This window comes from Chlamydotis macqueenii, chromosome 20, assembly GCF_036417535.1.
Source record: "Chlamydotis macqueenii isolate bChlMac1 chromosome 20, bChlMac1.mat, whole genome shotgun sequence".
Classification (NCBI taxonomy): domain Eukaryota; kingdom Metazoa; phylum Chordata; class Aves; order Otidiformes; family Otididae; genus Chlamydotis; species Chlamydotis macqueenii.
Window position 1 is genome coordinate 12,134,189 of NC_141575.1, and position 12,196 is coordinate 12,146,384.

Sequence of the window (12,196 nt, forward strand, 5' to 3'; positions counted from 1 at the left end):
CACACCGGCGGGGCCAGGTGACAGCAGCTTGCCGGCCAGCTGCCCTCAGCACGGCTGCTGTCACCTCATTTTACGACACCCTCCTTCCTTTCTTCCTGCACCTCCTGCCCTGGCCAAACGCCCGGCAGACGCAGCCAGTGCCGGCCCAGGGACGCCGCTTCCCACCCAGCCTACGGCCGTTTGCTCCCACGGGCCAAACGGGCACAGGGAGGGCCCTTCCGGCGCCGTTTTGGGTCAGTGCACTATTTTCAGTAACGTTTTGTCTGTTTTCCTGCCTACCCACCGTGTTTGCACCTCCCAGCGCTCCCACACTGGGAATGCAGTCGCCGGCTGGGCAGCAGGTCGGATCCCGGACAAAGCTTCGCGTGGCCGGGCCGAGTCACTCTAGGCCTGCGGGACCTGGCGGGGGCTGCGTCTTTCACCCCAAAAGCAATCCCGTCTGTGGATCCCGAAACCTCGCGCAATCTCCGCGGAGCTGAGTGCCCCAACCTGTCCCCGGTTCACTCTGGGGGAGATGACTCCGCAGCGGAATGGTGTCACCCCCAAATATGAGGGGCAACAAAAGCCCCCCGCAGCACCTCGGGGACTCCCATCCCCGCAGGGTCGGGGCCACCGGCTCCCGGCTGAGGGTGACGCGGGGTGCGGAGGCCGGGCGTGCCGGGCGACGGGGACAGCCCACTTCCCGCGCGGCGGGGGCGGCTCGGCTCGGCTCGGCTCGGGCCCCGTTCGGCTGCGTTCGGCCCGGGCGGTGCTGCCCCCTGCCTGCGGCCACCACGCCGAGCCGGGATAGACCGAGCCGAGCCGAGCCGAGTGCAGCCGAACGGAGCCGAGCGAAGCCGAGCAGAGCCCCGAACCGAATCCACGGCGCCGAGCGGAGCCGAACGGAGTCGAGCCCCGAGCGGAGCCGAACGGAGCCGAACAGCGGCCCGAATCGAACCGCACGGAGCCGAGCGAAGCCGAGTGAAGCCGAGCGGAGCCCCGAGTCGAATGGAACCGCACGGAGCCGAGCGGAGCCGAGCGGAGCCGAGCGGGACCGCTAGCGCCCCCCACCGCCCCCCAGTCCCCGCCCAGCTCGTGGCGCCCCGGCGCCTCTCCCCCGGGAGGGGGGCGTGGCTTCCCGCCGCGTCCCCGCCCCCTCCCCGCCCGGCGGTTCCAATGGGCGCGCGGCGGCGGCGCCCCGCCCCTCGCTGCAGCGTCACGGCCGTGCCATTGTTATGCAAATAAAAGGGTTGAGTAAAAGGCGCGGCGCGGCGCCGGCGCTGCTCCAGAAAGGCCCGGGTTCGGCGGCAGCAGCAGCAGCAGCGGAGCGGCGGGAGCAGCCCATGCCCGGGCGGGCGGAGGCGTCGCCGTCCATGCGGGGCGGCGGGGCGTGAGGCGGCGGGATGAGCCAGGGCGAGGTGTCCCCGCGGGCCGCGCCGCCCAGCCAGCGCGTGTTCCAGGAGGCGGTGCGGCGCGGCAACACCAAGGAGCTGCAGTCGCTGCTGCAGAACATGACGAACTGCGAGTTCAACGTCAACTCCTTCGGGCCCGAGGGGCAGACGGCGCTGCACCAGTCCGTCATCGACGGCAACCTGGAGCTGGTCAAGCTCCTGGTCAAGTTCGGCGCCGACATCCGCCTGGCCAACCGCGACGGCTGGAGCGCGCTGCACATCGCGGCCTTCGGGGGCCACCAGGACATCGTCCTCTACCTGATCACCAAGGCCAAGTACTCGGCCGGCGCCCGGTGATGGCGGGGCCGCTCCCGCCGCCGGGGCCCGCGGCTGCTGCTCCCTCCGAGGGCTGGGCTCCTGCTGTAACGTCGGGCTTTTGTTTGGTTTTTGTTTTGTTTTCCTCCATCTACCTCGGCTGCACTCACAGTATTCACCGTTCCAGTTTGACACCTGGTCAGATGCTTTACCCCTCCCCCCGCACCGTTCCGCCCCACACGGGCTCATTTCAGCGCCCCCCGCCGCGAGCCAGGGGTGCGGGGTGCCCCCACCCCCCACTCGTGCCAGCTCCGGGGCCGGGGGTCCCGGCCGCCCGCGACCCCCCCGCCGAGGAAGAGCAGGAGAGCCTTCCTCCTCTTGCAACCTTCTCCCACCGTCGGGTTTGGTTTGTTGGGTTTTTTTTGTTGGTTTTTTTTTTTTTTTTCCCCCCTCTCCAAGTCGACTCCATTGGAATACGACAGACACGGTTTTCTCACCCCGGTCGCTCCTTATTTTTTTTTTTGTTTTTCTTTTTGCGTTGAGTTTTCTGCTTTGATTTTTTTTTTTGGGTGTCTGAAGGAAGTCTGTGCCCTCACCCTCGAATCCATTTAGCACGCGTGAGATCCCAGGAAAGGACATTGAATCCTTCTGGCTTTGTGTGTAAAGGGGGATTAACAAATCCCGGACTCTTTTATTATTTTTCTTTTCAAAAAAAAAGTGAAATAAACTCTAGAGGCAGAGGATTTGCTTTTGCACAGAGAAGGGGCGCGAGCGCTCTCTGCTGCCTAGAGAGATGCCGGAAAACTACTGAAAATAGTTTGGGAACTTTTATTTTTTTTTCTTTTGGTGAAACTTGGATAACACTTCTCAATGCAGAACGATTCATTTGACGTACGTAGATTCACCCGCCTTTTATATGATATATATATGCCGAAATATATATATTTATAAAAGCAAGGGAGGAAGAAGAAAAAGCCACCCGAAGTCGCATTTTGAAGTGACTGCACGTATAATCGCAAATGCTGCTTTTTATTGCTATGGCACAAGAACATCCATTTGGAAAATGCGGAAAATTTCAGAAGTCTCCTTTCTCCCGCTGGTCTTTCAGCCCTCTTCTCTTCGTCTGCACTAAAACCATCCGTATCACTGCCAACTCCCCACTCTTTCCTCTCTTGCTCCCTGCATCCAAACCATTATGATTAAAAAAAAAAGAAAATAGTTACCTGCTGGTTTATTTGGGTTGTGTCTTAAACTATTTATCATGTATGTATATATTTGTGGGTGAAGATTGTGAGCCTGGTTTTGTTTGAAGCTGGTGGTGTGTGTTTCAAAAATATGGTTTGGGAAATATGCCTTTTTTTCCCTCATTTTCCTAGTCTTAAAACTAAAAAACAAACAAACAAACAAAAAAAAACCCCACCAAACAAACTTGAGTCTGCCATGATTATTTCCCATTGCACTGAATATCTGCTTTGTCTCTGATGGTTTCACCTGCAGTTTGCTTTTGGTTTTCTCCACTTCAGCAATTCAAGATGATTCTAAAAAGCTCCAGATTCAAACAAGAAAATGGAAGAAGGAGAAAAAAAAAAAAAGCCCTGTCAAAAGTGTCTACTGTTAATGCTGTAATTTGCAAGGAACTGCTTGGCTGAAGTCTTTCTGTGAGCATGGAAGGGGGTGTCCAGCACTTCCACTGGTGCTTCTGTGCGATAGTTACGGGGTGGGAACAAGATCTTTTCTAGTGAGGTTTTGTCGTTGTTACCAGATGGTTGCACATTTATATATTTTTTTTCTTGACTAAATGGATTTGCCACAATGAAATGTCATAACATTTATGACATGCTATTAAAAATGTATTGTAAAGCCAAGTTCTAGATGGATTTTTAAAAAGAAATCTTGGTTATAAACCCAGTCTAAAGGGAGCTCTGTCCAGTGTTGTAAAGACAACATGATGTAACGCATATTTATATTTTTATAAAATACCTATTAAGACTGTGAATCTCCTGTGTGAATTGCTGGGTGAGTTGTTTAAGAAAAGTATTGTTCCTTTCCAGCCTCCTGGAGCTTTAGACACGCTGAGATTTTGGGAAACTGTACATTGGGGAAGGGGGTTTGCTCTGAAATTGTGAGTTGATGTATTTTTACATCCCTTGTATTTTACTGAAAAGCTGCTGCCCTTCCTAGTCCCTAGAGTTTCAATTTTCTATGCAACCCCCACACCCCCCCAGTCTCTCTTGATCCTGAGAAGTAAAAGGGATGCAGATTGATTCAAATTGAAATGAGGGTCCCCCCACCCCCCTTGTTGGCTCATCGTGCTGCTGACCCTTCACGCCAAAACGGGGAGTACAAGAAGAAGAAAAAAAAAGAGGCAGGTGGGGGAGGCTCTTTCATGCATGACTCGTCGCCTTCCGGCAGTCATCTTTTTAATTATTATTATTATTTTTGTAAGAAGAATATATTGATAATGTCAGTGAAATAAGCAGACATTGAAGCTGATGCACAGATTGCTCCAGAAAGGAGTTTTTCTGTAGATTTTTCTTTAGATGCGAATACCTTTTTTAATTATGTTAATTAATGTTAAGAATTTTTAGGCTTATATTGAAGCTGTATGTGGGTCACTATATGATCATTTCTAACTGGATAAAGTCTGTACAGTACAGCATATTCCTGAGTGTATGATAGAAACGTGTAGCCCCAGAGTGCGAAATTTATAAATAAATTTTTCATTGATCTTTTTATAAAAAAAAAAAAGCATGGCTTTCTCATTTGTTCTTTCCCAAGTGGTTACGGGCGATGCTGGGTGGCTCCTGCGGTGGGGGGGTGGCTGGCTGGACCCCAAGGTCAGTGTGGGTTCAGTGTCAGAACCTGCAGCTCCTCTGGGGTCCCAAATAGCCCCAGAGGGTGGTGGCTGGGGTGGATTTTGGGGGGGATGCTGGTGAGTGCAGCCCCTTCCCATGAGCTGGGAGAAGCTCCCAGAATGGGGGCTGGGAGGTGTCCTCGTTTGCCCCATCCCGGTGTTTGGAGGCTGGCGGAGGGGCGATGGTTTGGACTGAAGCAGGGGGTTGGGGGGGGGAGTCCACTGCCTGCCCTGGGCGAGCGAGGTGGGAGCCCTGGGGCTGGTCCCACGGGAATGGGGCACCTCTGTGGGGCTGTAGTGTGGACCCCTGAGCACCCTGCAAACCTTCCCAGGCTTTTTTTTGGGGGGCCCCAGCAAGGGTTTGAGGTGGCTGTGATGACGGGGGTCACCTCCAACTAGAAACTGGTGGGTGGCTTCAGCTGCCCCCTGGAAGGGGCACGAGGTGAGGGTCTCCATCCCCAAAGGCGTCTCCATCCCCTCGTGTGGCTCGGAGCAGGCCAGTGCCCAAAAGTGGGCCGAGCTCTGCACCTTTGGAGGCTTTCCAGGCAGGATCCGGCTGCTCTGGGAAATGGGAAGAGCAGAGGCAGCCCCGTGGCCGGGGCCTTGCCCATGGCCGGGGCTCTGCACGCAGGGTGTGGGTAAGCCCCCTGCCCTGGCAGCAGCGTAGGTTTTGGGAGGAGGCTTTATCTACATCTATGATTTTGCCAGCTCTGGAAATGCCCAAATCCCCAGGAAATTTGTGCTGCGCTCCGTCTGGCTCTGGGCTGTGGTTTCCCAGGGAGGCCAGGAGTGGTGTGACCTTTCCAGGTTTGCCAACCTCCACTCCCGCGTGCCAGGCTCTGTGCCATCCCGCGCCAGCGTGGGACAGTGCCCAGGAGGGACACAGCCCCTGCCCTGGGGACACACAGCCTGCCCAGGCAGTGGCCCGGCCTGGAAAAGACGGGCACTGAGTGATCCGGCTGGTTTTTAGCAGGAAAAAAAAGATGGTGCCAAAGGCATCAGTCACAAATGCTGGTGGCACTGTGGGTTCATCACCAGGGGCCTTGCAGCAGCCACTGGCCGTGGCCAAATCTGTGGGATGTGTGCGCGGAGCAAGCGTCACTCCCCGCTCCCGCTCCTGCTGTGGTATGATTTTGTCCTGCTTGGGCACTGTGTGACACCAATCCACTGGTGCATGCCACCAAACCTCCCGCCAGCACGGTGCTCTCGGGGGCCAGGGCGCTGCAGGGTGACACCTGCCTCTGTCCCAGGACTTAGGATGCTGGAAAAAAAAAAAAAACAAAAAAAAAACCCTGCCTCATCCAGACACCTGCTTTGGGTTGCCACAGGGCTGGGCTCAGACTCCAGCTTCACACCGTTCACCTTGTCCCAGGGCTTCAGCCAGCGGGACCGGGCCAGCCACGACCCCAAGGACGGGTTTTTCTGGGGAAACGTGGCGTTTCTGCACTTGGCTCCTCTCTCCCTGCAGCCAATGGAGCGGGCAGGGGCCGCCAGCAGCCCTCTTGCAGGGGATTTGGGCTGGGTGCTGAATACAAATCGGTGCCCCCGTAGCGCCCAGCCCAGCGCCCGCGATGCCGCCTTGCGTCCCCAGGCTCCCACGTGCGACAGCCCCAGCGGCGGGGACGCGCCAAGGGTGCAGCTGAACCCCAGCTCCATGGGGCCGAGCCCCAGTACCTGGGTCCCTGCACAGCCCATGACCACACCACTTCGCCGCTCTCCTCTCCACAGAAAACCTGTCCAAGAAATCTAGGAACTCCAAAGACTTGTTTGGTTTTTTTTTTCTTTTTTTCCCCTCTTTTCTATTCTTGTTCCAATAAAACAAAAATCATTTGGTGGCGTAAGCACATTCTTCTGGCATTTTTGCGTGCCCCTGGCTGCGCGTTATTGTCCGCCAGCCGCATTACGTAGGTGCTGTTGTTCCAAGAGAAACCAAAGCAAGAATTTGAACTTTCAAGTGCTTCCTGCCATTGTCTTTTGCTTTTGTTTGTGCTACTGACTCCAAACCAGATGGATCGGGCTCCCCTCCGGCCATGGGGGCGATGGGAAGTCAACACAGCCCGGCGAGGTTTGACAGCTTTGTCTTCTCTTCTGTTGCCCTTCATCCGTCAAGCCCAGCCATCGGAGCTGAATTGACCAACGCATATGGATGGGGGGGAGGAGGTGGGATTTTATTTGAATTTCAGGGAGCTTAACACAGTAAGTAATGAATGAGAAAGAAAGACGGCGAGCGGGCGAGTGAGAGGGGACGGGCCGTAATCAAAATTCAGCACATTTTAAATAGATGCTTTGTTGGGCGTTTGTGTGACTATGATAATGCCGCAGCCTGCAGATCCAAATAGGAGTTACCTTTTTTTTACCAAAAAAAAAAAAAAGTGACAATCGACTACTGTTTGGTGCCAAGGAGGAGCCGGCGGTCGGTCTGGCCGGCCAGGCTGGCCTCTTTTACAGCCCCTTCTGGAGGCTTTCTGGGCTCTGTCCCCGCCGTCAGCGTTAGCCCCTCTGCGCGGCTGGGCAGGCTGTGGCACCGGGGGCCACAGCGCATCGTTGCAGGGCTGGATGGCTCCTGGTTTCAAAACACTTTGCTGCTGATCCAATGCTGCTGCGGTGCTTGGTGCTGGGATGTTGTGCAAAGGTCCTGGCCCCCACGCTGGTGCTGGAGCTGGCCACCCCCTTCCTGGGGCATGGAGCTGTTTTGGGGTCTGCAGCACACACGACCCTCGCGCCCTGCCGCAGGGCAGGTGCCAGCTTTTCAGTGCCAAGCTTCCACACCCTAAAATCGCTGTCGCTCTGCAGACATCTGTGCCTGGGGGGGCTGTGTCACCCCAGGGATGCTCCCGGGCCCGGGATGCATCCACACAGGGACCAGGAACAGCTCCCACTTCTCCTTGGTGACAGCAAGAGTCCCAGGGAAATGACACCGCTTGGTCACGGGGGCAGGACATACGTCTTCTCTTCCCAGAAACTCTCCAGGTGCTACAGCCCAGTGCCACCGTGGGCACCCTCCTCTTGGAGTGCCCAGCACAGGGTGCCAAGGGAGAGGTGACCTCTGGGTCTCACACCTGGTGGGACACAGACCCGTGGATTTTGTAATTTTTGGCTTCTTCGTGTTAGCATGTTTCTCTTCCTGACCCTAAAGAAACGGCCAAGCAGGGCAGCATCGCGGTTAGGCCTGTTTGGAGGAGGAGTGTGGACAAGGCGGGGGGTCTGGAGGCAGGGAAGGCTGCTTGGCTGAGGGTGGAATGGGAAATGGCTGGAGAGGGTTTGGGGGCATCACTGGGGACAGGGAGGGGTGGAGGAATGGAGAGGTGGGGAGTGGCTGGGGAGGGATGGGAAATGGGATGGACAGAGGGATGGGCAGAAGAATGGACAGAGGCAAGTCTGGACCACTGGATGGATGACAGGATGGGGGGGTGGCTGGGACAACTGCTGTAATTGAAACTTCTCATCCAGCCTGAATCCAACAGCGTTCCATGGCTGGAGTGATCTCTGCTGGCTCTACTACACCTCTGCCGTACGTTGGTGGGGCAATGTGAGGCTGAGCCTTCATGTGGGGCCTGACCAGCACCCTGGGTCTCACAGTTTGTGCCCTGAAACATAAGGGCCCAACGAGCAGACTCCTGGCTCCAAATGAATTCTACAACCAAGGAGAGCTTCTGCCTGGAAACGGCATCTCTGCAGCCTCCTCTCACCCCGGAGTGCACTGCAGCCTCAGCTCATAGAATCACAGAAGGGTTTGGGTGGGAAGGGACCTCTAAAGCCCACCCAGTCCAACCGCCCTGCCAGGAGCAGGGACATCTCCAACCACATCAGGTTGCTCAGAGCCCCGGCCAGCCTGGTCTGGAATGTTTCCAGGGATGGGGCCTCCACCGCCTCTCTGGGCAACCTGGGCCAGTGCTCCACCACCCACAGTGTGAAACATTTCTTCGATATACCCAGTCTGAATCTACCTCCCTCTATTTTAAAACTATCACCCCTCGTCCTGTCACACCAGGCCCTGCTGAAGAGTCTCTCCCCATCTTCCCTATCAGCCCCCTTTAGGCACTGCGAGCCGCTCTCAGGTCTCCCCGGAGCCTCCTCTTCTCCAGGCTGAACAGCCCCAGCTCTCTCTGCCCGGCCTCACAGCAGAGCTGCTCCAGCCCTCTCATCATCTGCGTGGCCTCCTCTGGACCCTCTCCAACAGGTCCACATCCTTCTGATGTTGGGGGCTCCAGACCTGGATGCTGCGCTGCAGGTGGGGTCTCACCAGAGTGGAGCAGAGGGGCAGAATCCCCTCCCTCGACCTGCTGGCCACGCTTCTTTTGATGCAGCCCAGGATGCGGTTGGCTTTCTGGGTTGCAAGCGCACATTGCCAGCTCATGTTGAGCTTCTCATCCACCAGCACCCCCAAGTCCTTCTCCTCAGGGCTGGTCTCAATCCATCCTGCATCTGTGCCTAGGAGAGCCGTGACTCATGATTTCTTGGTTTTTTTCAGCTGGAAATACACTTCTCGCCCATGCCCAGTCACCAGCAATGTTATTACACGCGATGTAGTTACACAGAAAGATTTGAACGTGCCCACACCTCGCTCAGATTTCCTGCCCAGCGCCAGACCTCTGCCCATCAGCCCTGCTTGCTGGAGGAGCTCTTGTTGGGATGTCCCAGCATGGTCCTCCCTCTGCGAGCTGGGGCAGGGGCGATCTGGCAACCATCTCAACACCTGATTTCCTTTAATTATATCTAAGCCACTAGATCATCTGGCGGCTGGAGGGCTCTGTGGGGAAGCGGGTGGAGGAGCCAGAGCCACTGGTTGCACGTGTGCAGCGTGCCCCGGGGGCTTCCCCTGCCTCCCCATCCCGTGCCCCGCCTGCCCCATGGTGAGGAGTCAGGTCTTCCAGCAGCCCAACACCTTTGGGAACCGCCAGCTGCTGTGACGCTCACAGGGATCCCTCCTCGGATGTCTCAGTCACAGCGGGGGGACCCCCAGCCCCAGCCGGGGGCTGGAGTACCCAAAATCCCTATGGGAAGATGGGTGCAGGGTGGCTCAGGGCAGCAGAGCCGTGGGTGCAGGAGGGTGCTGGCTCAGCGCCCGCTGCCCTGTGTGTCCCCGTGAGCAGGGGGGCACGGGGCAGCTCCAGCCCCACTCTCCAGCGCCAGGATCAGGCCCTCGTCCCCTAGGCGATTGTCCCCAGTGCATCCTCGCATTTCACCCTGCTCACATTCACAGCTACAGTGACAACTCTGAGCCGCCCCCCGTCCTCTTTTCCACTCATGACTCCCCCTCATTCAAAGCCCCTGTCCTTTTAAGCTATTTTTTTTCCCCTCCTATTCATTTCCCGGACGCCTCTACCCTTTTCTCCTCCCTAGCCCCTCTCTCCGAGCAGCTGCTATGCTAATAAGCATGAGGCAGAAAAGGGAGCGAGCCTTTGCAGTGGCTGGGGAGGAGAGAGAGACCCCAAAGCCCTCCAAATGCTAAAGAAATTCAAGGCTGGAGCAGCATCCCCGAACAAAGAGGCCTGGCCTCCCCCCTCTCTTCCCCTCTTCCCAATTCCACCACCTTTTCACATTCAAATCCATTAAACAGCGAGCAGAAAGACCCCGAGTATTCATAGCGTTGCATTAAAGAGAAAGCCCCGTGGTCCCTCTCCGTCCCGGCCGGGTGGAGGGAAGGGTTCTCCATCCCCGTGGGGCTGCATCCGCCACGGGCTGGGAAACGCCAGGCTCGGGCCCCTCGGCACAGCCGAAGAAGGACAAAAGCCCCCTGGCTGCTGCACAGGGAGATGAGTCGCCTTTCACCGGTGTTCCAGGTTTATTCCCTGCCTGGGATCCTTGGGCTCCTCCATCCGGACGGAGCTCCTGGTTTCTGCAGGCAGGATGGGGGTTGGCTGGGAACCGCACGGGATGGGAGAGTCTAGGGGTGCAACAAGGTGGGGACCCCCCATGTCTCCTGCCCATTGCTGGGGATTGTTACGGCAGTGACAGGGCAATGGGGACACCCAAACTGTAGGGTGGCGAAGATGTCCCACAGACAATCCCAAAGAGTAGGATTCCTGGTCTTGGCGAAGGGTGAGAAGGGAGCGGGCTCCTGCAGGGCTGCTGTGACATGCCCACCAGCCCCTGAGTGATGACCAGTCACCTCTGCTGCACCACAGCTGGTGCGTGCCCAGCGGGGCAGGTGCCTCATGCTGATAACAGAGGTCCCTTCTGCCAAAATGGATGCTCTCCTACCCATTTTGCCTATTTTGCCCTAGAGACGGAGCAGCTTTCTGGTGCAAAGACCTCAGACCTCGCTCCCTGAGTGAGAGGATGCAGTGACAGAGGTGGATGTGTAGGTGGTCTCCACATCAACTGCTGAGGGTGGTGGCGGGTGGTGGGATGCCTGAAGGGATGTGACTTGTCTGGAAGAGGAATAGATGGGCATTCTCTTCTTCTGCCTTCCGGGATGGAAATTGAGGTGTACCTCCAAGAACAACTTCATGTCCTTCTGTGGTACCAAGTTTCTGCTGGAGTCATAGGACTCCAGGAGATGGGGATTTAGTACCAAATATTGAAAAATGCTTTAAAATCATGGATTTTAGCATGTGAGGATTGAAGCCGTCTGAGTGATTCCAGCTGGACCACGGAGACGGTGATGGTCACATGTGATGCTCAGGAGGCAGCAATAACGGGGGCTCTGCCTGCGCAGCTTGGTCAGTGAGGTGGGATTCAGCTCTGACCCTGGCATGTCCATCGAGGGGGTGTGTGGGCTCCTTCACAGGCTGTGGAAGCAGGGGAGGGACGGCAGCACTTACACTTAAGCTCCGTCTGCTGCTTGAGGTGTCCTCGCGTGTCCTGCCTGACCTCTGCCCCAGGGTCTGGAGGCCATCCCGTCTCCTACACTTGCAGATGTCCTGGCCACCTCAGATATCCCAGCCAGCACAAGGTGATTATCTTCTGGTGCCTGAATCCTGCTCTGTATTGATACAGCCAGGAGTCTGGAAGGCCACCAAGGCTTCCCTGACAGGCCACCTCCATGTGCTCGGCCATACCCCACCCTGCACTCCTGCAGGCTTGTTCACGTGGTCACCAGGGCTGACCACTGCAGGTGCTGCATCGCTTTGGGGTGCATGAGGGACCAGGCCAGCAAGAGATCTAGGCCAGAAGATGGGGAGAGGTGGGACAACCCTCAGGAAACCTAAAATGGCCTTAAGCCCTACCATGGGATATGGAAGCTCAGCCCCCTGTCCCTGCAGTACCCAGAGCTGTGTGTAGCACCTCGAGCTGTGATCCTGTATGGAAACCTGGGCTCCCCAGGGTGCTCCCAGCAGCATGGGATCCCTGTGGTGCCTTCACAGCTGATGCTTCGGGGTTGTAGGACTTTGCTGACCCACCCCGTCCTTGCTCCCCAGTATAGGCCACCAGCTGCTCAGCCTCAAAACACCTTGATCGCTTTGGGGCCTCACTGGGCTCCACCACGGACATGTTCCCCCAGAAAACAGAGCTCAGCAGGGACTGGAGAGGTTTCTGAGAACAACTTCCCTCTGTCCTATGAAGGAAACTGGCTCCAGTCAGGAGTCTCAGCCACAGATTCCCAGTGCACGGAGATGGGGAGCGTTTCTGTCCCTGCCATGGGGAACCGTGTGTGCATGCACGAGGAACGAACCCAGCACGCTAACAACGCAGCAGGGGCTGCACTGCTTCA

The 12,196-nt window shown here is 56.8% G+C and overlaps 1 protein-coding gene across 1 annotated transcript; it reads left to right on the forward strand.

Moving 5' to 3' along the window:
• The first annotated feature begins 1,281 nt into the window (after positions 1 to 1,281).
• NRARP (NOTCH regulated ankyrin repeat protein) lies at positions 1,282 to 4,136 on the forward strand. Its single transcript, XM_086764194.1, has one exon. It carries the CDS (start codon positions 1,383 to 1,385, stop codon positions 1,725 to 1,727), a length of 345 nt encoding a protein of 114 aa, XP_086620320.1. The 5' UTR covers positions 1,282 to 1,382; the 3' UTR covers positions 1,728 to 4,136.
• Positions 4,137 to 12,196: the final 8,060 nt, after the last annotated feature.